Genomic DNA, 25,677 nt, shown 5'->3' with positions numbered 1-25,677 from the left:
GGTTGGTGCCCTCGTACCCTATTCCCTCTCTGGCAATGCTTTTCCCCTTTTGCCAAACTGCTGCAAAAATTGTTAACATGGTGAAAGCATGCATCTTTCTAGGGAAGTCTAGTTAACATAACTAATAACTAACTTGATTAACCATCATGTAATATCATAACAACTAAACACATTTTCTATTTCACAAGAATATAATAGAAAAACCAACATTCTCATTCACATGAAATCAAATGAGTAACTAATTTAACCAACCATTTCGAATTATCTCAAATCTATCAATAATTATCAAAAACGGGGATGCAATAGGAACACTACAATGATGGGACAATGAAGCTTTGAGATGTAGCCCCTGAATGTGCCAATGTGCCAACTTGGGTGCAATTGTTGACGATCTTACTAGACCTCACTATAGCTTATGATGATCATGATTACATCCCTACACATGATGCGATTGTGCGAGTGGAACCACTTTGGGTCCAAATGATCTTGAATTTGCGCCAACTGAAAATGTAAATTCAATAGATGAATTATTTATTTTTTATTCTTTTGATGATTTGTTGTCTAAAAATTTTGTAAGTCACTAACAACAACTTACAAAATTGTGACTTTAGGCAACATTTCATGAGATTCCTCTCTCCTCTCAGCAATAGGAGAGGCTCATTTCTTACCATAGCTGGCTTCAATAGGAACTTAACTGATAGTTTTAAAAGGGTGGTTCTTTTAATCAATTCCTCTTTTTTTCATGAATGATTTGCATACAACTACTATTTTCTAACTTAACAAGAAGTGTCTTACTGCTACTACAAAATATTGATGACCCTGGCATTGATGTAAGAACAACACCAAGGGTAGCAGTTTACTTTTTTATATTTTGGGAAACAAAAACAAGAACCCAAAGTCTCTTGCACTTGTCTTATGAAGATTCAAGCTGAAAAACCAACAAAGCACAAAGTCTCTTATTGGATACTCTCAATTTTCACGAAAAACACTTACAACTAAAGCACAAAGTCTTCATCTCTAAGTAATTGCAGCCACTACTATCTATCACAATTTGTCCTTTTGCAACAAAAAGTCTTCATCTCTAAGTAATTGCAACCACTACTATCTATTACAATTCGTCTTTTTGCAACACAAAGTCTTCAAAAGTTCAAATTGGGTCTAAATGCAACAGGCAGCTTAAAGTTTGCACAATTGAATCCATGTCCCTCTTGAATCAAAGCATTAAAACTCACAATCAACTCAAGAAAATGTCGTCACATAACAATTTAAACTGGCACAAAATCTCAAAACAACCAGCATCTTTAATTCAAAGCAATCTAATTTACATCCAAGCACAAAATCTTAGAGTGCATTATACAAACTGACAAATTTTTCTTGCCTTGTCAAAAGATTATTATTTACAATGAGTTACCTCCTTTATATAGAAAAAGAGTGGCGAAAGGTGGAAAAAGAAGGGGAAAACCCATAACCACCTTGACTTATTCTCTAAAAAACTAACTTTGACTTATTGAAAGTTGCATGCTTCATTGTAACATACGAATTTTCTTAACCAATTTAAAACAGTATTTAACTATCAACTAATCCCATTCACATGACAATGATTTCAATTAACTAATTATAACTAGAAAGAAGTAGCTGCTACCTAATCAAATTGCATTTTAAATTCAACGAATGTAAAGGAAATAAATAAATGATTACTTTGATATCATTTAAATCAATCTAACATGTTCAACTGAAAAATAAAGTAGCAACTACCATTTTAAACATCTAATATATTCACGCATATATTCTACATTATCTATTTATGCTTCCATGATTCCAAAGGTAAAAGTGCAAAAGAACACAGATATGATGGAGAATTCCGTTTGTCTTGTTTTTCAAGCCTCGGCATTGGTGACAGGGGAAGCATTGACATAGGCTTAACCTCCCAATCGCGAACCATACTTATCCCCACACATCCTAACTTAATAGAACAACCCTCCCTACTTCGGGATCAGGCTTGGGATAATCTTAAATCCAGCCATTTGAGTAATCTGGTGGTTTGAGTGTCCCATCAGTTATTCCTAAATAATTGAAACTTTTGGACAAACAAAAAAGATCTCATGATCGGCACATCTACCTATATCTACCCTGGCCAAGGATTTCAAAGTTGGGTTCATAAACCCAATCTCCACCACTCAACTTGACAACTAGTTTCATCATTAGGACATGCATGAGCTATTATATATGTTTGTTTCTTAGTTATCTGATTTCAATCTTGACTCTTGCAAGTTATCTTCACCTCGTCACCATTAATGGCATCCTTGCCGGTGATTTCCTCGGTGTTTGGTCTTCTTGATATTATTTACATCTCTACATGATGTATAAATTCGGACAGGATCATTAGTTCATGGTTATCATTATAATTTCCATCTTCCATATCTATCGCTAAGACAATCTCATGGTTAATAATCAGCAAGTGATATGATATCAGATCCTATGAATTCCGACTAGGAAGCTATGATTACATAAAATATGCATACCCCATTCAGACTGTATATAATTTCGGCAATAGTATTTACTTAAACATGGAATGATGAACATACAAGACACTGACTAGCATGGCATTAAGAATAAAAAATAATAATGGATTCAATACGTTTCAACTGGACATAGCATATCTTACTTGACTTGTATCAAACTGTTCCTACTCCCGCGGCTGGAAATAAAGGACTTGACACTTCCCTTGCGCTGTCCTCGCAAATAGGTAATGACGTGAAGATGAAAGGAAACGGGAGGGCAAGTTTATGAGGCCGATATTAATCTCAGAATCTCTTCTCTTTGTCTTAATGTATAAGCATATGACTAGAAGAGTCACGGAAATGCAGAGGAAAAATTTATAACAAAAACGATCAATGAGACTCTATTAAATGGTTGGCTTGGCTCTTCGGCTACCTTCAGTTATAAACAAGGCCATTCGAATGCCTCACAAATCAAATTTTTAAAAGAAATAAAGAGGGAAAGAATAAGAAGTTGAGTTTTAATTTTTATTTTATTATTATTATGCATTCTTATAAACGTTCATGTGTACGTATTGGTGAAGTGACATCATTAGATTATAAACTTATAATTTATTGGTGTCACCTCATTTTTATTTACATGTGTTCATATTTTAAAGGTGTATAATAATGATTAAATAAGAAATTCCAATAATAAATCTTCAAAGGTATGAATTTTATATTTTTAATTTAGATTATTTAAGTTTTTAATATATTGTTTTTCTAATAGCTCATGCAATCCTATAATACAACAGGTTGTCAAGTCTTTGTATCCTTTCCAAGGTAGTCATAGGTCATACCTGTCGATCCTGATGACTGGACCAATTGACCATCCCCTTCCAATGATCTTGTTTAGCAATGCTTCCCCTCTCTTCAGTCTTCTTCTTGCAATCACCCAAGCAAAGCATTCTCGCCAAGACATCATTTCAAATATATATTAATCGTTAATTCCAATCAAACAATTGTCGATCATCTAATGACAATTATAGATTTCATCAACGTCTATAATAACTAACTCATTTCACATAACTCATTATCAGTTGGTACAATGTATATAATTAACTAAAATCAGTTGTACAATGTATATAATTAACTAACTCACTTCACATGATCAGGAAAGAATAAATTGATACAACGTCTATAATTGACTAACTTGTTTCACATGATCAGGAAGGAAATAAATTGATATGTCTATAATTAACTAACTTGTTTCACATGATCAGGAAAGAAATAATTCATTAAACCAACAGTTATGATCAATTTAAAACTTAGGGCAAAATTTGGGATGTAACATACCCACCCCTTAGATTTTTCATCGTCCTCGATGAACATAACAACAAAATTTAAGCAATACTTAGTCAGTTTATACTGAAAGAATAGAAAATATTCAGTTCTCAGTTTTCAGAGAAAATATAGGGATATCTTTGAAAAATGTCATGATAATCCTCCCAAGTGGCATTATCCTCAACATATTGTCCCATTGAGTCACTTCCCGATTTCGTAAGCGTAGCGTACGTAGCTCGAGTATTCTAAGTGGTTTTACCTCTACCACCCCTGGTTCTTGCACCTGCAATAATTTCCAATCAATCATATGTTCATGGTGGGTAATATACTTTTTAAGATATGACACATGGAAGACGTCATGCATCCTGGCAAGGGTTGGTGGTAAAGCAATCCTATAAGCTACTAGGTTCACAACTTCCAGATCTTCAAAGGGTCCCACATATCTTGGGGCTATCTTAGCATTTTTGCCAAACTTGATAGTACTTTTCTGAGGCTTAACCCTTAGTACCACCTTGTCCCCTACTGAGAATTCTCTAAGTGTTCTTTTGGCATCAGCATAACTCTTCTGTTTGTCGTTTGCTTTCTTTAACCTTTGACGAATCTGGATTACCTATTCCTCCATCTCCTGAAGCATTTTAGGCCCAGAATAATTCTATCTTCCAACCGATTCCAACTCACTAGAGTTATGCATTTACGACCATACAAGGCCTCAAAGGGAGCCATTCTAATAGTGGACTAATAGGAGTTATTATATGCGAATTCTACCAAGGTAAGTATGTTTCCTATTGGTACTGTCAATCCATACAATATACTCTTAAGAGATCTTCTAATACTTGATTTACCCGTTCTGTCTGACCATCTGTCTCAGGATGATAGGCTGAACTAATGTTTAACTTGGTACCCAAAGTTGTAAATAATGTTTGCCAGAATCTGGAAGTTATTCTAGCATCCCTATCTGAAATAATTTTCTCCAGAATTTCGTGCAACCTAAAAATCTCTTTTATGAACTTATGGGCAATCTCGAGTGCTCCATTAGTTAAATTCCCTGGTATAAAATGAGCAACCTTTGTCAATCTGTCAACCATGACCAAAATAGTGTTGTGTCGATTCCGTGTCATAGGTAACCCTTGTATGAAATCCATGGATATTACCTGCCATTTCTACTCGGGTACTTCATTTGGGTGTAACAAGCCTACAAGGTACCAATGTTCTGCTCTTACTCTCTGGCATTCCAAACATCCTGCAACAAACTCAATTATCTCCCTTTTCATCCCCTTCCAAAAATATAGAGGTTTTATATCAGATAACATTTTTGTTACTCTCGGATGTCCTAAATATGGGGCTGAATGAAATTCACCTAAGATTAGTCTTCAAAGTTCAGGGTCGTTGGGTACATAGATTCTGTGGTGATAACTTAATAATCCTTCCTCTTCTAAGCTAAACTTTGAATACTTAGGATCTTGCAGGTCTCTGATAATAGCTAAGCTGATTTTTGTATAAAACTCATCACGCTCCAAGTGTCAAAAAATTTGGTCCCTTATCCTGAAGTTTACAATAGTTATCGCCAAGATGTGTCTTCTCCGGCTTAGGGCATCTGCCACCTTGTTTTCCTTACCTTTAATATAACTTATGTCGAACTCATAATCTGCTAAGAATTCTAGCCACCTCCTCTGTCTAGCCTTAAGATTCGATTGGGTGAAAATATACTTCAAACTATGATGATCATATCTAAGCTCAAAAGGTTTTCCGATTAAGTAATGTCTCCACATTTGCAAGGCAGGCACAATTGTTGCTAATTCAAGATCATGGGGTGCATAATTTTGTTCATAGTTTTTCAATTTCCTAGATTCATAAGCAATAACTTGTTCATGCTACATTAATACACCCCCTAATCCTTCTCCGGATGCATCTGTTATAACTACGAACTGCTTTTGTGATCAGGTACCCTTAGAATAGGTGTTGTGGTCAATTTTTCTTTCAAAAACTCGAAGGCTGATTGACACTTCTCTGTCCAGATAAATTTCTTTCACTTCCTCTGAAGTGAAGTGATCGGATAGGCTATCCTTGAGAAATTTATAAAAAATTTCTATAGAACCCTACTAACCCCATAAAGCTCCTAACTTCGGATACATTCCTAGGTATGGGCCATTCCTTAATTGCTTTTATTTTTGACGGATCTACTGCTATACCCTGAGCTGATATAATGTGCCCTAGATACCGAATTTCCTTTTGGTAGAAAGCGCACTTAGATAATTTCCCATATAGTTTGTGTTCTCTTAATCTTTGCAGAACTATTTTTGAGTGCCTCTGATGTTCTTCCTCGTTCTTAGAATATATTAAGATGTCATCTGTAAAGACCAATACAAACTTGTCTAGACAATCCTAAAATATGTTGTTCATTAGGTTCATGAAAGCTGCTGGGGCATTGGTTAACCAGAAAGGCAGCACTATAAACTCGTAATGTCCATACTTGGTTCTGAATGTGGTTTTATATATATCCTCCTTTATTCGAAGTTGATGGTATCCAGACCTTAAGTCAATTTTTGAAAATACTACCGCACCCTTCATTTGATCAAAAAGATCATCTATCCTCGACAATGGGTATCGGTTTTTGATGGTGACTTTATTAAGCATCCTGTAATCTATGCATAATCTCATGGTTCCATACGTCTTCCTTACAAACAGCACTGGGGCTCGCCATGGTGAGACACTAGGCCGGATCAACTTCTTATCTAGCATATCCTGAAGTTGGATCTGTAATTCCATTAACTCTGTAGTTGTCATTCTATATGGTGCCCGGGATATGGGTTCCGCTCCTGGTATCAAGTCTATGGTGAAATCAAATGCTCGGGAAGGGGGTAGTCTAGGAAGCTCTTCAGGAAACACATTTTGATAATTCTTCAAATAAGAGTATTTTTCTTTGAAGGACTCTTTTAACTTTTGCTTAATTTCCCCATCTTCATAAATGTAGTCATCTCCATAAGTGGTGGTTTTAGGTTCCCTTGTATCCTCAATTCTAACTGCAAAAATCTCACAACCCTTTCTCCCATATCTTTTAAGTTGCATTGCAGAAATCTAATTTTGATCTAATTTCATACTTAATCCCTAAAATGCTTGTTGGTCTACCTTGATCAGCCACACAGTTTACAGTTTTGGCAAGACAATCTACTTCGGCCTTATGTTCACTGAGCCAATTAATTCCTATGATAATGTCGTATAACCCAAGGGGTGCTACATATAAGTTGAACTTCCGTTGAAAAATTTGGGAAGTCGACCTGAGCTTCAAATAGGCATTGTTCTACCTTAGCCCTTGACTGGTTCACATACTCGACTGTACATGGTTTTGCCATAAAACTAGATCTTTTCGGAAACCTACTTTACAGTCTAGGTGATATAAAACATTCAGATGCTCCAATATCAATTAATATGGACACACGGTTTCCGTAGATCTTACCTGGAGTTTCAATGGGGCCTATTTTTTTTTTTGTCTGTCTATTATCCAGAGCTGCATGAATCCTCTGTTGAAAGACTTGTTGTTGTAGTAAAGGTGGTCATTGTGGCTGGCTGACGTTGGGTTTACTGGGACATTGGTTTACATAATGATCTCCTCCACAGTTAAAACATCCTCCTGGTGGTCCTTTCTTTTCATTATTCTTCTTGTTTTTATTCGTATCATAATTGCTTTTGGCATCCTTAGCCCCATTGCCCTTTAACTTTGGTTTTTTATTTTTGTAGTCCTTAAATTGCTTTTTCTGAGGCCTGAAATCAGCACCATCTGAATTTCAAGTTGTCTTCCTTTTGTTGTCTCAGATGGAATCATCCTTTCTGATCTTGTGTTCTTGCCGAACAGCTTTCTCTAGGGCCTCTTCCATGGTTCAAGGAGGGAGAACATCAATAGCTCCTCCTATCCTATTGTCCAATCCCATGATGAATTTCCTCACCTTTAAATTGGTGTCTTGCTGATAAGGTGGCATGTATTTTAGCAATCAGGTGAACCTCTCCCAGTACTTATGTACTGACATGTCTCCTTGTTTTAAGTTTTGGAAGTCTAAGAGCTTCTAATCATAAAAGGTTTGTGGCAGTCAACGTTTCTGGAATATGTTTACAAATTTTTCCCAGGTGATCTCAGTGGTTCTAATGTTCTGTTCAACCTTGGTATTTCTCCACCAGGTTGCAGCTTCTCTGGTAAAATGATATATTCCCCAAACTGCCTTTGAGGTTTCAGAGAAATTCCTAATCTCAAAATATTGTTCCATCTCAGTTAACCATGCTTTTGCTTCCTCCCCGAACTCAGAACCAGAAAACTTAGGTGGTTTCATTTTCTTAATGTCTGTTGATAAATCAGCCACTATCTCTTTCTTCTTTTGCTTCTCTGATTGCTTGGGAGAGGGAGTTTTGTTATGCTCAGAGACTTCTGTCTTGGCTCTAAGTGGTGGTGAGATTTGAGTTTCCTCGTGGTTCTGCCCTATCTGGGTTGTCATTTCACTCATTCTTTTTTCCATGGTTTCTAGCTTTAGTTGTATTTCTTGCAAGATCTAGAGTAGCAATTCATTAGAAGATTGAATGTTCTCACAAATTATGTCTTGATTTACAATGTTCTCGTTGCTGTTCATTTTTATGTTTATGGTTCCCACCTATTAATTTTACAATTGTGTCAATTATGTGAACAGAAGAGATCTTTTACAAAAAAGAAATGTCTGACAAATAGATGATTTCAAATAACTTAATTTAATTTATTATTTCGTTGCTTTACTTAAAGCAACCTTATTTACGAAATTTCCTGTATTGAGGAAGTTTACATCAACATAACATTTAATCTTGCTTTGCAGCACTTAATTTTGGTTCAGCTTGGTACATATCCTACACCATCCAAGATCTATGAAATTTTAAGTGAGGATTGCTCTACTGAGCATTCCAGCTTTGAATCGGCTTGTTTCTTTATGCTGCTTTGCTAGCAGAAGTCCACTTGACTCTTTCTTTCTTCATCCGCTGAATTGCCTAATTCAAAGTTTCATTATCTCGAGGTATAGAACAACATGTGTAGTCATATTTAGTCATATTTTTAATGAGATAGGGAAAGATGGGGTGTCAAGTCTTCTTGCGGGGTGTTTTATGTACTTGCATCCTGTAGTCAGTTCAAAATCTTTCAAGTTTCAAGAAGGTAGGGTGCCCTAGGTTCAGTGTCGAACCCAACGCTCTCATACCATATGTAACATACGAATTTTCCTAACCAATTTTAAACAATATTTAAGTATCAACTAATCCCATTCACATGACAATGATTTTCATTAACTAATTATAACTAGAAAGAAGTAACCGCTACCTAATCAAATTGCATTTTAAATTCAACGAATGTAAAGGAAATAAATAAATGATTACTTTGATATCATTTAAATCAATCTAACATGTTCAACTGAAAAATAAAATAGCAACTACTATTTTAAACATCTGATATATTCACGCATATATTCTACATTATCTATTTATGCTTTCATGATTCCAAAGGTAAGAGTGCAAAAGAACATACAGATATGATGGAGAATTCCCTTTGTCTTGTTGTTCAAGCCTCAACATTGGTGAGAGAAGAAACATTGACTTAGGCTTAACGTCCCAACCGCGGACCATACTTATCCCCACACATCCTAACTTAATAGAACGGCCCTCCCTACCTCGAGATTGGGCTTGGGATGTTCTCAAGTCCAGCCATCTAAGTAATCTGGTGGTTTGAGTGTCCCATCAGTTATTGCTAAATAACTGAAGCTTCTGGACAAACAAAAAAGATCTCATGATCGGCACATCTACCCATATCTACCCTGGCTAAGGATTTCAAAGTTGGGTTCGTAAACCCGATCTCCACCACTCGACTTGACAACTAGTTTCATCATTAGGACATGCACGAGCTATTATATATGTTTGTTTCTTAGTTATCTGATTTCAATCTTGATTCTTGCAGGTTATCTTCACCTCATCACCATTAATGGCATCCTTGCCAGTGATTTCCTCGATGTTTGGTCTTCTTGATATTATTTACATCTTTGCATGATGTATAAATTCAAACAGGATCATTAGTTCATGGTTATCATTACAATTTCCATCTTCCATATCTATGGCTGAGACAATCTCATGGTTAATGAACAGCAGGTGACATGATATCAGACCCTATGAATTCCAACTAGGAAGCAATTATTATATAAATATGCATACCCCATTCAGACTGTATATAATTTTGGCAACAGTATTTACTTAAACATGGAAAGATGACCATACAAGACACCGACTAGCATGGCATTAAGAATAAAAAGAAATAATGGATTCAATACGTTTCAACTGGACATAGCATATCTTACGTGACTTGTATTAGACTATTCCTACTCCCACGGCTAGAAATAATGGACCCCGCACTTCCCTTGCTCTGTCCTCACGAATAGGTAATGACGTGAAGATGAAAGGAAACGGGAGGGCAAGTTTATGAGGCCGATATTAATCTCAGCATCTCTTCTCTTTGCCTTATCGTATAAGCAGATGAGTAGAAGAGTCAAAGAAATGCAGAAAGGAAAAAGTTATAACAAAAACGATCAATGAGACTCTATTAAATGGTCGGCTTGGCTCTTTGGCTACCTTCAGTTATAAAGAAGGTCATTCGAAAGCCTCACAAATCGAATTTTTAAAAGAAATAAAGAGGGAGAGAATAATAAGTTGAAGAGTTTTAATTTTTATTTTATTATTATTATGCATTCTTATAAACGCGTATTGGTGAAGTGACATCATTAGATTATAAACTTATAATTTATTAGTGTCACCTCATTTTTATCTACTTGTGTTCGTATTTTAAGGGTGTATAACAATGATTAAATAAGAAATTCCAATAATAAATCTTCAAAGGTATGAATTTTATATTTTTAATTTAGATTATTTAAGTTTTTATTATATTGTTTTTCTAATAGCTCATGCGGTCCTATAATACAACAAGTTGTCAAGTCTTTGTATCCTTTCCAAGGTAGGCTTAGGTCATACCTGTCGATCCTGATGACTGGACCAATCGACCATCCCCTTCTGATGATCCCGTTTAGCAATGCTTCCCCTCTCTTCAGTCTTCTTCTTGCGATCACCCAAGCAAAGCATTCTCGCCAAGAAATCAATTCAAAGATATATTAACCGTTAATTCCAATCAAACAATTGTCGATCATCTAATGACTGTTATAGATTTCATCAACGTCTATAATCACTAACTCATTTCACATAACTTGTTATCAATTGGTACAACGTATATAATTAACTAACTCACTTCACATGATCAAGAAAGAATAAATTGATACATCTATAATTAACTAACTTGTTTCACATGATCAAGAAGGAAATAAATTGACACAATGTCTATTATTAACTAACTTGTTTCACATGATCAGGAAAGAAATAATTTGTTAAACCAACAGCTATGATCAATTTAAAACTTAGGGCAAAATTTGGGATGTAACATTCATGCAATTGCAACTTGATTACATGTTACAACTTTGCACGTGATACTATCACATGCAATTACATTTTGTTTTTCCATTAAAAGTAATATGTCAACTACAAATTACAAATACATGATAAAAATATTCTATGTGTCTAACAAGACACGACTTCTATTACATCATGTTTTATTGGTCTTCATGCTGCTACAAGATGCTCGATGTTTTACGATTATTGTGCTTAGGTTTGGAGGAAGCATCTCGAATCGGAATATGAATATCCATCCTTGATTGTTCCATTGAGTGTTCGTTGACCATTTTTATCTTGAAAGCACTCTATGCTTGTAATCATTCTTTCACATCCTTGTAGGCTCCATTGTGCAATCATATACTTGTTTCGTGTCCTTTCTTCTTTGCATGCATAAAACCAGCTCTCTTAATAGGGGTAAAACTTAAAAACAGGGTTTTTTGGGAGCATTTCATATCAAGTATGGTTGGAAACTTTGGGGCAGCGAATGGATAGATGTGTTAAAGCTCAAAATATGTGCTTATATGGCAGAAAACTCCAAAAACAGGTTTTTGGAGGTCAAAAGCATGTACAAACAACAAGCTTTATGCGTGGAAAATGCATAGAAAATGTCCAACATAATATGTACTTATAATGGGTTGTTTATGTTTTCATCATAAGCAAACATGCAAGTAACCACCATCATAAATTTGAAGTCATATGGCAGCGATATAAGAAGCGTGGATGAAGTGCGTACAAGCATGAAAGTGGATTTTTTGGATGCAAAAGCATGTTGCAAAATGAGCTTGCTTTCCTTGGTAGTTTCTTTCAAGAACGGGGTTTTTAATCCCGACTACATATGCAAGCAAGATGAAGCACTTCCATATGAAACTTGGAGAATTAAGATGGAAGATAGGAGCACATACTATACAAAACAAATGCAAATCTGAAAATGAAATGAAGAGATTTGTAAACAAAAACAAAAGAACACACGTATACAACTTTGCCCTATGAAATTCACAAGAAATTTACCTTTTATCTCAAGAAGCAAGGGAATAGGTTTTTAATCTCTTCTGCAAAAATTTGAAAATGAATCCAAAGAGATTTATTGGATTTAGAATGATTGCATGATTAAGAGTTAAATAGATTTTGAATCCTGACTCAATCTTTGCAAAATTTGAGTCAGTATTCGTAGCTTGCGAAGTGTAGGAAGTTAAAGATTTCAAATACATCATTTTAGCCAAGCAATATGCAATATGCAATGCATAATAAAAATGGCATCCAAAGCATTTTATGCAACTTGAAAAGGATTATATGCAAGGTGAAAATGATAAACAACGCTTTAGATCCTACCTTGAGCCAAAGAGTTGAAGATTTGATGAAGAAAAATGATCAAACACAAATCGTTTTTGGGCAAAGACGTGTCCTAAATGGGCTGTAATATGAGAAAAAAATTCTTTAATATGCATTTTTTAATAGCTAAGAATAATCCTTGGGTGATTTCATGCAATAACGACCCTATGGAGAGAAAATCCATCCAGTATTTTCCAAGATACGAGTGATTCTTTGCTACAAAATCCCATTTTTCTCAAAAACTCCCAAATAAAGTGGGTTTTTACCAGTTAAAAATATTTGTTGTTGCTCTAAAAATCACCACTTATGCTTAGGCAAATCAAAATGCCTAGTTATATGAATAAGCACACTTTTTAGTGCTCAAAACACGTGCTTTTTCACTCCAAATCCCCACTTTATGAGTTTTTAGTGCAAATAAAAGTAAAGATGTGTTTTTAGAATGCAAGAGCATATGATTTTGTCTTTAAAAACCACACCATTATGATTTTCTAGTGTTAATGAAAGTAATGACATTATTTTAGAATAGAAAAGCCTATTCTTTTCACTTCGAAAACCCTACCATATGCTTTAACATGTTCAAATACCTCTATTGAAGAAGTATAGACGCATTTTTGAGATGCAAAAGCACATGTAATTTAATATACATATGCTTTTGAGTTCAAACTCCCCACCTCTATGCATTCTAAACATTACTTTGTTAATGCTTTCCCAGAAAATAATGATAAACAACAATAAGGGAAGGAAAAAAAGAACCACAAAAAACAAAAGATACTATCTTAGAAAAACCCTTCCATGTGAAGGGTAAAACCCAACCACACCAGAAAAATATCTCTTTTATTGAAAATAAAGAATGTTCAAGTACAATGCTTTCACTTCATATGTTGTGTAATAACACACAAAGCAATCACATATATATAGAGTTGAGAGACCTTTTATAATACACTCAAAGGCCTCTTTAATTTCAAAATACAAGACTCTTCGTATTGCACATGTCTCTGCAAATAATACTATCTAAAATATTATCACAAATATATTCTCCAATTGTTGACATAATCTTATTTTTATTTCAACATATGGCAAAATCAGAAATAAAGATCTCTATCACAAATAAAATCTTCAACACTCCCTCTTAGCAAGAAAGAGATCTTTAGTATGGCAATCGCACATAGTTGCAACCAAAGATGTCAATGATAAGTTCTCATCATATAGATTCTCATAAAGAACATGTTAGCTCAACATAACATAATTCATCATAGTAGCATAAAATTAGTGCCATGGAGTCGCACACATGACTTCCATCATGCCTCATCCCAAGGGTGGAACGAAGGCTCTCACCTCAACCTTCTCCCTAAAAAGAATGCATTTCCACCATGCCTCATCGTAAAGGATGGATCCACCATGCCTACTCGCAAAGGATGGAACAAGAGATTTCACCTAGAATTTCTCTCATAGAGAAGAACTCGTTAACATGTACAGAATTGACTGAGATTCTCTCTTGACAAAGACTCCCTCTCAATAGGGACAGCTTTGATCACTGCAATAAGATAGCTGATGTGACCTCCCTCTAAATATGTATCATCAAAACAACATCCTCGTCTCACACTTCTTGTTGCATCCCACAACCATGAGAGATATTAATAACTCATAAAATCAACTATATGGGGATCAATGTTAAAAGCATACACTATTCACGGTGATATAACAAGAATTCAAGATACTTATCACCTTCCATGCGACAATCATAAAAATGAGAACCAACAACTGAAACAAACATCTTCCAAAATATTTAATACCATAATAACGCGTCAATTCAATCATAGGCTCTCGCATGATACCAAGTTAGCATACATACGATAAGAAAATATAATGTATGGCGCCGAAAAATCAATACAATAGACCTTTTACACTCAAAGGTTATATAATACTAAAAAATACAATCTCATATGTAGATCGCTATTCACTCTTCTGTCAAAATTCGACCATAAAGATCGTTATGCACGCGAAGTACAATATTACACACTTATCGTTCTTCATAACACAATCTAAATTTAATCTTGAATATTGTTGTGAAAACAAATCTTCCACCTAATCCAACTTGCTTTTATGTCGATTATCAATCCTTGTCAGCTTTAGCAAAAGGCAAACCATATGAAGTCAAATATACTAGCCAAATGAATGGAAACGAGGACTCTTATTATGCAATTACAAAATATAACATTCTTCAAATATCTCATAGATATTGAATTCAATAAGAATAGCTCACATACAAAACTTTTGATCACAGATCATATACAAAAAGAATACCATAAAGATGATGCACTTATTATAGTAGAAAACTTATTCTCCAAACACGAGTATAATAAAACCCACATACACAACAAGCTCTACATCATGCACCACTAAAGAAAATGAAGCACTTGTACAATTGAGCCAAATGATCTTCTTTCATGGAATACAAAAACACAAGTTAAAGAACCGTTGAACATGAGACTAACTCCAAATATAGAATTACCAATATTCAACTCGGAGTTTTTTTTTACTTTATCAGAGATATAACGAAGATATATAAAATATCAAAATACTATAGAAAACTACACTTCATACAACACGAACACAATTAATGGACTACCACAATATTGAGCAACAAAAAAATTGTGCTATACAAATCTCCACATATGATAAGACCAGAAGAGAATATCTACCGACAAGATGAGGCAACACCTGTCAATAGTGTCTGATAACAAGAAAACGGTTTAAGATTGAATAAAATGGCACATAATAAATAAATGAGCATCGAGAAACCATAAGAAAGTTTGAAGAATTGTTGAAAAAGACGAGATGGACTACATAAACAATAGGTCATCAAAAACAAGATTTCTCCACTTAGATTTGGTTAAATACACAACAACAACAAAAAGCCATGGAGAAGATAGAAAGAATGTTAAACGAAAAATAGTCAAATATGAATACAAAAACATAAGGCATGCATACATGATAAATAAAAAGGCACTAACACTTATAATGAAAGTCGTCTTCAAATGAAATAGCTCAAACACGAAAAATGGAGGCCACAAGTGTTGATACATAATAGCTTTGGTTAGATATTAGGGCAATAAATTGTACTGATTACACACGTGTGCATACATGCATGTATTTCAATTCAACATGTGAACTGACATACACACATATATACACAATTGCTATGCTCAATAAGAATAATCATTACAAACCCTTTAAGATAAAATTATCGTCTTTATATCCAAATCAAAACTCTATGGAGATCAAGTAAGCTGCAATCTGTATTAGCAGATTCTAAACATAATTATTTTCTCTTGACAAAGATTGAGAAATGATCTTATAAGTTTATCAAACACTGATCGAACATATTAATGTTGAGCCTATTTGAAAATTGAGTAAAGATCTAACAAAGCACGTGCAGATCGGTGACTTGGCATAAATAATATTTGGTTGAGTCTTAACAAATCTGTTTAAGAAAATATTAATATATGTTTATGTAGAAAGCCATGTCATGAGCGGACATGAGACATGTCCCCTCATGACATGTCTTTTGGGTTACATGCCTTTTGGAAGCAATATTACCCGACCGATCAACCAAGAGAAGCATCGAAATTAATAAATGTTGTCTCAATTGGTGTTCAGTTACTTGTGGATCCGAAGATTAATCAAGTACTCAGACTTATAGTCATATTCAATTGCCATTCAAACACTTATTCCTTCAAGAAATAACCTCTGATCATAGCCTGCAAACATTTAGAAGGAATTAGTAAATTAACATCTGCAAATGCATGACACATATATTTTAGTCTGCTCGTAAGTTTGATTTACAGTTACATGGTATCAGAACCTTTCTAAGGAAGATCCAAATTAAATTTGATATATCAGATAACTTACCTTGATATTGCATATCAATTCTTATTGGAAGATCGATACACATGTTGCAGATTAATTCAAATTGGGAAATAAATATATAGCAGATTGATTGTACATGCAAATACATATACATAGAGAGAGAGAGAGAGAGAGGTAGATTGCTGGATATATTGTATTAGCAGATTGAGACATATTGTATCTATCTGATCAATGCGTACCTGTGCAAGAAGATGATGCCTAAATCTGATTGGATGGGATGATCGTAGTACAGGCCTCACCTCGTGAGTCAATCATAGTTCAGCCTACGTGGAGGCAGCATTATCAGAACATGATTGGGCACCAATTACGTGGACGAGCGAACAAAAAGGGTTTGCGGACAGTTCACGAACATCCACACAGCACAAGGGATACCCTTGCATAGACAACACCTTGGAAGACATGGAAAGGACGATGTCAATAATACACCTCCCACCCTTGGTGAAGATGAGCAATTTCCTCTGAAAACGAAAAGCACCGACGATTACATTGATTGGGGTGGCGTGGATTAAGTGACCGGACCCCACATAATATAAGTTAAGACACAAAGCACTGTAAAGGATATTACTCTGCTATCACTTATTTATTAGAAGGAACATGACATCAAGCCTTTGGTGTATATTGTTGTTATCACTTCCAAATCAAAAGGGGTCATTATAGCTTAGTTGAAGATTCCTTATCTAAGACAAACATTGGCAATAGTTCTTAATATACGTCTGTAGTGGCACTTGTCTACCTAGTCAAAGTGATAGCAGGATTGATGACAGAGTCTCTGTGCATAACAACAACTAAAAGAATTGTGTTGTAGCTAGAGCAGGCCACTGTGGATATTTCTTGATGTCAAGCTAGTCAAAAACTCTATATGGTATTGACTGTATACAGAGGATTTTATAGTAGCTCTTATCAAATCACCATGATGCAGAATCCACTGTGACCAATCCTTTTAGATATGAAGATGGTGCTTTTAGAAGAAAAGAGGAACAAAAATGGAGCACTAATAAGCTTTACAACGTCAATCACCCACTACATTGAGGGAAGATATGTTTTCAGATCTAAATGCTGAACCCCCTTTGAGTGGTGGCAAGGATGAACATCCACATAGTGGTTGAGATAAAAGTATTACAATTGCAGGCTTGCGTATCCTTATGTGCTCAACAGACTATCACTAGTTTTGTTATGAACAGCAAAGGAGTATCATACATACAAAAAGATAAGTATTTCATACTGTTCATATGTAGTCATTTATTCATACAATATTGATTAGAAAATCATGTATGCTTCTAGCATTGGTATTTCACTCCAAGATAAGGTGTGGAAACTATTTGTAATCCCTTCAATATGCTTTCAAGATGGAACTCGTTTACGGGAAAAGAACACAATGCTTGTAGTCATGGGTCTGAGCTAATGACTAAAGGCATTTCTTCGAAGAGGAGGAAATAACTTTTAGAGGGAGTCTGACACATTTGTCAGAGATAAACTTGGAAGTCAAGAAGTTGATGCATGTACTTGGAGCTTCAAAAGGGAACCACATTAGCATGAATGTCTAGTGTAGCCAAACATGGGGATAAATCCGCTGTTTATTACAATCACTCATGTTACTATGGAATCGGACAAGTACATTTATGTACGAGAAGTTGCCCTTGTGAACAATGTTGTGATTATTAAACTAATAAATCATGTGCACATGATGATGAGTCCCTTGCAACAAGATATTTTCCATGATTGGAGCATATGAATAGGACATGCTTTCGTGACAGAGGGAGCAACTTAAGGATCTACATCTATTGACATCTAATGATATTGATTCGAAGGGAGTAGACCATGTTGAGATGGTTTTCTAACTTTCAGTTGAGGTACATTATTACTAAAGAATAGACGACCAATATTCTCGCCAAGTCTCATGCTAGAGAAAAGTTATGTGTACTTCTGGGGCAAGTTTGATACGTTAGAGAATGAAGCCTTAGCTGAAAAGGAACTTCAATATCAATGATCCATTATTTGTATCCTTGCATATTCTTTGCTTTTAGAGAGAAGTTTGAGGTGAAACCTATTTTTCACCCTATGGATTGCGCCATAGTAGATCTACCCTCTAATATGGTTCATGGTGGATGTCATGTGTGTGATGCCATGACAAGACCACGTGAAAGAATCTTTGGTGACTTCATGTTAAAACCTTCTTTTTTCATATGTGTGACTCTATGACTTTATAAGCCTCCCTGTGTACTTTACTGAAAGGTAACGACCTTTGTGATAATATACACTTGTATCCAACATTGTAAGGTGACGACTTTACAATGTTCACTGTCATGATGAATATCATGTGACTTGATATTTGTAGACATGAAATGATAGTTGCTATCTCTTGAACATTTTGATAGATATCATGTGACCTGATATCAGTTGTAAATCATTATGTTCTTTATGAGATAATCATGGTAGATATTACGTGATGTAATATCCATGGACATGTCATGACTTGTTATGGTAGACATCATGAGACTTGATGTCAATGCACATAACATTACTTGGATATAAGAAGAATGTCATGTGACTTGATGTTCTTTATATCCTTTGATATCACAAGTTAGGTGATATCTCTATTGATACATACTTGATTATCTTCCCTAGCAAAGAGGGAGTGTTGATACACAATTGCTATGCCAATAAGAATAATCATTACAAACCTTTTAAGATAAAACTATCACCTTTATATCCAAATCGAAACTCTATGGAAATCAAGTATGCTGCAATCTGTATTAGCAGATTCTAAACATAATTATTTTCTCTTGGCAAAGATAAAGAAATGATCTTATGAGTTTATCAAACAAATCAAGCAATGGTCGAACATATTAATGTTGAGCCTATTTGAGGATTGAGCAAAGATCTAACAAAGCACATGCAGATCGGTGACTTGGCCTAAATAATATTTGGTTAAGTCTTAGCAAATCTGTTTAAGAAAATATTAATATTTGTTTATGTAGAAAGTCATGTCATGTGCGGACATGAGTGTCATGAGCAGTAATTATCTACCATTTTGTTATTAATATTTAATTAACACCATCATTGAAAATAATATTAATTAGTCCACTAATAATCAAACTATGTGGAATAACTGATTCACCCACCCCGCCCCCCCAGTTATTCATCCTATTCAACACAATTGGCATTTGGCACTCATCAATGATAAAGTATCATACTATCAAATGATTTAATTTTGTACATTTTTTTTTTTAAAATTTTGTGTGTATGTGTGTGTATACATACCCAAACGCAACCAAAACCCCCATTAAACAATTCACATATCTACGTACCAAGTTCTCGTACATGCATCCCATTCAGGTTTGAACTGGTAACTTAGTATTTATAAGTTTAGGAAACTTTGCATAACAAATAAAGAAAAGGCTAACACACACTTCTACAATTTGCTTGCACAGTAAACAAGGTTAAAATACAATTCTATCAATACCTACTAAACCCTAAATCAAGAAATCTTCAAAATGATTTCTAATAAGGATAACTATTAACTAAGAAGAGAACTTCTAAATACAATTGATCTATTAAGTAGCTTAAAAATAGCCAAAATCTATAACTAGCTACTAAAATTGGACTTCACAGTATATGACTGTATTTTCAAAAATGGCCACAGCTAGAAATAGCCAATCATAATAGTTGGCCTAATGATGATTCTGATGAGATTTTTTTGGGTGACCATGGCGATTCCTCTAAATAAGTCCTAAATGTTGCAAATGTTGTCATTGATGTCAAAGTTATATAGAAAACTTAATGTTTTCATTGATGTCAAGACTTCATAGTGCAAAAGTTGATAGAGGAATAGTTCCCACCATAAAAATTGATGTCAAATTAAGTCAATGTCAAGATGGACAACAAGGAAATCATTGTCTCGAAGTAGCAGCAGATGATCGACTCAGTTGCATAGGTAATTCACATATGGATATCAAAGAGCGGATTGCAATCATGCTATTACAAGGATAAGAAGTTGATCAAACCGATAGCAATGTCTATGTTGATTAAGAATACAAGGCAGTGATCACTATTAAAGAAACAAAAGCAGCAACGTTTCAAGCACCCAATAGTAGAGATTTATTGAAAGGATCAGTGAATAATGCAGCAACAGAGTTTATATCAGACAAGAAGGTAGACTACTACAACTGATTCTGGTATCCATGTCTAAAAACATTTCATTATTATAAAAAATGATTGTGGACAGTATTTTGAAGATATGTATGTTAGCAAAGCCTAGCAATTCAGAATATGGACATTGATTTAATGGAAATAAAGTAGCAATTTGTTTGATGACAATAAGCAGCAAGTACAATGGTGGGAAGTTCATAAATGATAGAAATTATGGCATCGATTTTATTAAGAAATCAATGCACATGGTCTAGCAGTTTCCTCGAGCTAGAATAAAGACTCGTATGTTTAAAGACAGTGACTATATTAAGATGTTTGTTGTTTAGAATTAACAATCACTGAGGGCCAAACAACAATTCATATAACCAAGATGGCAGATTAATAAATTAAGCAAGTTGATTCTATAACAAATAGTTTAATCAAAATCAAAGCACGAAAGGGTGTCACACAATGATAAGGAAGTGACTTTACAAATAGCAAGAAAAAGTTGTTAACAAAAAGAAGCACTTAAAAAAAATGATGAATATAAAACATTTGTCAATAAGAGTAAAATGAAGATGGTATAATTCAGATGCATCCTTTAGAATAAGAATGACTCTTTGGAAAGAGTTCACAACACCTATGAAGGGGTATTTAAAAGATATAAAATCATAAGACCGGAGTATTTGAAAAGTGTGTCATAAGACAATAAGTATATCAGTTTTGAGGAGATTTGGAGAAATTGTTGCTATAATGTTGCCAAAGTAATTTCAAATCTATTGATGTTATCATAATGGATTACTTGTGTTATTTTGGAGTGTTGAGTGGTTTCTACATTTTCTCACTTAGAATAGGATTTGTTAATGTTGAATAGGAGTAGAAGTTGTTAGGTAGATAAGTAGATGAATGAAAGATATTGTTGATTGGCGAGTTATGGTACCATTTGATACTTTTTTATTGCAAGTGACAATGTAAGATTGGTTTGAACTCATTAAAAACACTTAACTTCAATTGGCAATGTTCATTTAGATTGTGCCAAATTTGGGTATTTGAATGAATGTTAGCAATGTGAAACCATTCACCCACCGTTAGAAAATTGTGCCCTCCTTTGCATAGTTGACTTGACAAAGTAAGGACTAATTGAGTTTCATCTCACCATCGATAGTTTCTTGCATTGTTAGAGTTAGTTTAGGTTCTTTAACCAAATCCATTTTTGCACTTTGTTTAATTAGAAGTAGTTGAAGAGCTAAAATTGCCAAGTCAGTCGCATTTAGAAAGTTGGGGTCCATGAATGGATAACTTAAGTCCCCAAGTGATTATCAGCAAGTTACATCATACAAATTAAGTTGTGTCCAACAAAAAGTTGCAAGAACGCAATGTAAACCTCAAGGTTACTTTACTTGATCACACTATCATTCACATTGTTTAGCATTTAGAGCTTCCTTGTTCAAGAGAGGATAGAATACTTGGTATCTTATTATGCATGTTGAGTGGTTAGAAAACTCACATTAACAAAGACTTCACAAAACCACAGGATTCTTGATCAAGATCTACAATAGAAAAGTTGACAATGAAAAGAACTTGAAAATCGTTAACAATGTCTCTCTTCGTCCCATAGAATGATGATCTCATGGATGTCAATAAAACTCATCCATTCATTCATACACTCAAGAAGATAACTCTTGTCAAACATTGTTGTTGATAAAATTGTAGTTCAGTCGAATTGATATTCATAAGTTTCATTAAATGGTAAATCATCATTAGATAAATATTCTTCGTATATATTACATATTATTATATATAATATATATATTACACATTATATTATATATATAATAATTTATATATATATATATATAATACATATGGTTAGTTATATTAAAATATACTAACCAATGATGATTAGCTATAGAGACATGTCTCATCATGTCTCCTCATTCTCATATTTATATGAGATCCAAATCTGCATTTAAAAATTATCAATTACAATGGCAATGAAAATTACATTTGCAGAATTCGATCCATGTTACTTAACGTGGTATCAGAGCCTAGTTGCAAATGTATCACAGCAAGATGAATCTCTGTGGATTTAATCTATTTGAAGTATTTAAAAACAACAGGCTGATAAAGGAGAGAATGAACATTTTCTTGAATCATTGTATAAAATGATCTGCCAAATAACAAAGATGTGTAATGCCCAAACTCGTGCACATTACATTTCATTATCCTACTCTTTTTTTGTAAAAGCTGTAATGGAAGAAGTTCAGGAAGTCAATACAGTGTCTGAAGATGTTTGTGAAGGGAGTGATGCCTTAATTCTATCGACATTATGATTCATATTTCAAAAGCAATGACTATTGTACCTAGAAGAACATTACAGAACTAGATTCTTTTCATTTACATATTTTGTCGAATGGAGGGTATCGATCGCTAAATAACAATTGTGTGGGACCAATCAAAATTGTTTCTGAGGAATAATACTCTGTGAACCTTTCATAGCGACACTTATATTGAATTTATTCAGGACAGTTGATTACATTTGTTTCATTGCAACTATACTATCATGGCTGGAGAATTTTTTATCAGGGGACATAAAAATATTATTGCTAGGCGACTAATGTTTTTGGAATAATAATATTTGCTCAGTAAATATGGGCCTTAAAGATTTCATTCTTCCTGCAACATACTGAATGCTGCGATTGCATAGAGTTGGAATATTGAGCTTAGAATGCACCTGGCATTATTCATGAAATGCTTAACACTCGAAAAATAATTTGCAGGGAGTGACAAGATATATCTATACTGCCAAAGACATCTGGTTACTTATTGAAGGTTTTATGAGTTTACAGTCACACTGTAATAGGCATTAATAGGGTTATTGATTGTTCTTTGAAAATGAGTCTGAGCAATCCTGGCATTCATTTAAATGAAGCCAGTTCCATAATACCGGGAATGAAAATTGTGACATTTTTTCTCATGTTCACTTCTAAGAAGATTTAATGTCCGAAGATCTGAGATTTCCCAGATCTCTGAGCTTAGGATTTAACCTGTTTGCTAGTTAGCAGGGCTAGGGATGAATGTTGTGGTCATTAGATGCAGTAACTGCAGTTTGTGATTTGACTGCTACAAACAAAGAATCCAAATTTGCAGAGATCACTGTAGTCTTAATATGGAATCAATGATCACCGGTCAGAAGATTCTACTCCTTGTTCTATTACCATAAGGATTTTACCACAGTCGTTATAAATATACGAGGAAAAGTTTCAACTTTGGACAAAGATTCTTTAAACATTCATTAATGTTGCAACTCACCGCTGGGAAGAAGAACATTAGTTTCAAGTCATGCTGAAAGGGAAAATTGGATGAAGCCTGCAAAGTTCTCTATATGAAATTACATAGGAAGGAGCTCAGGATGCTGAAAGTATTTATGAATTTATTACATATCTTGGACGATCACTGCCTGACAATGGCAAGATGAGGATACTAGACCAAGTACGACTCCTACAGTCGTATGTATATGGAAAAACAGAGGCATTTAAATTAATTGATCAACAAAGATAATAAACATAAACCAACAATAAGCATGGAGTAGATCGTCCATGTATGGTTAAGAAAGTGGTTATCTACTGTTATTTAATCATATAATTTTTGAGTCAAACTCATTGACCTATATTTCATGAGTTGTGGTTCATAAGAACCCATTTTTAATGAGAATGAATAGAACACTTAGCACTCATTGCATCTAAGTAACGCTCATATAAGAGGAGCATCAAGGCTTCTCAAGGGGTCACCCATCCCACTAGTGCTCTAGTTCAAGTGCACTTAACCAATGAATTTCCTCCAAGGTTAAACCCACTTGGAGTGGTTAAGTGCACTTAAGTTGGAGTAATATTGGGATGGGTGAACTCCCGAGAAGTCTCAGTAAGCATCACCTAGATACAATGAGTGCTAAATATTCTATTCAATCTCATGAAAGATCGATTCTAGTTAACTTCTACTCACGAAACATGGGTCAATGAATTTGACTCAAAAACTATTAGATCATGATAGCAGTATCACAATTTGATTACCTGTAAAAAATATTTTCTTCTTATCACATGAATCATATGATTTTCCTAAGTAAATCTCACATCAAATTGTCACTTAAAAAAGAATATCTCTTTGATGGCTGTTGGGGTTTGTAAGTCGACCAGAAGCTAAGCATAAAAACAATGCAGACTGTGAAAGCGTCTTATTATCTGTTAATAATCGATTGAAATCATCAATTCAATACGGTCGAGATACTAATGTCATTCTAACGCAACAAATATTTTATTTGTCTTCTATAGTGTTCAAATCATTTCCTCCAAACATTTGGGCTTAAAACAATGGAGTATACACCGTTACAAAAGGATAAGAAATATCTCACAGTGACATTCATAACATAAGTAGATATCTAAATCTGAAATATTTAAATCGTTCCTGAGAAGGAATAAGGGCGTACCGAGGGATTTGCTGGTGCATGTAAAGTACAAATCCAAGAAGTTCTTTGATGATGTGGAAGACGCCAGATTTGTCCAGCATTTTTCCTCCCGTTTGGATTTCTACATTGACCTGTGCCATTTCCCTGCTCAACAACTCTGAAAGAAGAAAGGTAAATTCAAATGTTTGGGCTTTGTAAGAGAGTGACTCTACACAATTGTTCGGTTATTAATACTTACGTTAAAGAATACCAATTCAATTAGAGGATCAATTAGTTATTAGTTCCTCCCATAGGGAATACTTATGCATTCATGTCACTCTAATATGACATTAACACTAGCCAATCAAATCAAAGAATTTAAAATATTATAAGAAATTTCAAATGTTTATATCATTTTCTAATTTTTCATTATTTTATAAATCACATTTTCCATCCATTCTATTGATCCATACTATTTTTAGTGGGGGAGAAAATTAATTTTCTTCCACAAAAATACAAATATTTTCTAACTTCATCTTGCAT

General features: G+C 34.3%; 1 protein-coding gene across 3 annotated transcripts in view; it reads right to left on the bottom strand.

The window, feature by feature from the left end:
- Nucleotides 1-25,381, bottom strand: part of LOC149574720 (non-structural protein) — a 65,361-nt gene extending 39,980 nt beyond the window's left edge. Inside the window, exon 1 of one of the 3 annotated variants that reach the window (XM_089814539.1) lies at nucleotides 25,177-25,381. In XM_089814539.1, the coding sequence (XP_089670665.1) occupies nucleotides 25,177-25,295 (119 nt within the window). In that variant the 5' untranslated portion in view covers nucleotides 25,296-25,381. The remainder of the gene's footprint in view (nucleotides 1-25,176) is intronic. The other 2 variants (XM_089814538.1, XM_089814540.1) reach the window with 2 other exon arrangements.
- Between the last annotated feature and the right edge of the window lie 296 nt (nucleotides 25,382-25,677).

The sequence above is a fragment of the Cupressus sempervirens genome, chromosome 2, assembly GCF_028749045.1.
Source record: "Cupressus sempervirens isolate cs-2001-9-10 chromosome 2, ASM2874904v1, whole genome shotgun sequence".
Classification (NCBI taxonomy): Eukaryota; Viridiplantae; Streptophyta; class Pinopsida; order Cupressales; family Cupressaceae; genus Cupressus; species Cupressus sempervirens.
This window is presented reverse-complemented; position numbering and strand designations above follow the sequence as displayed.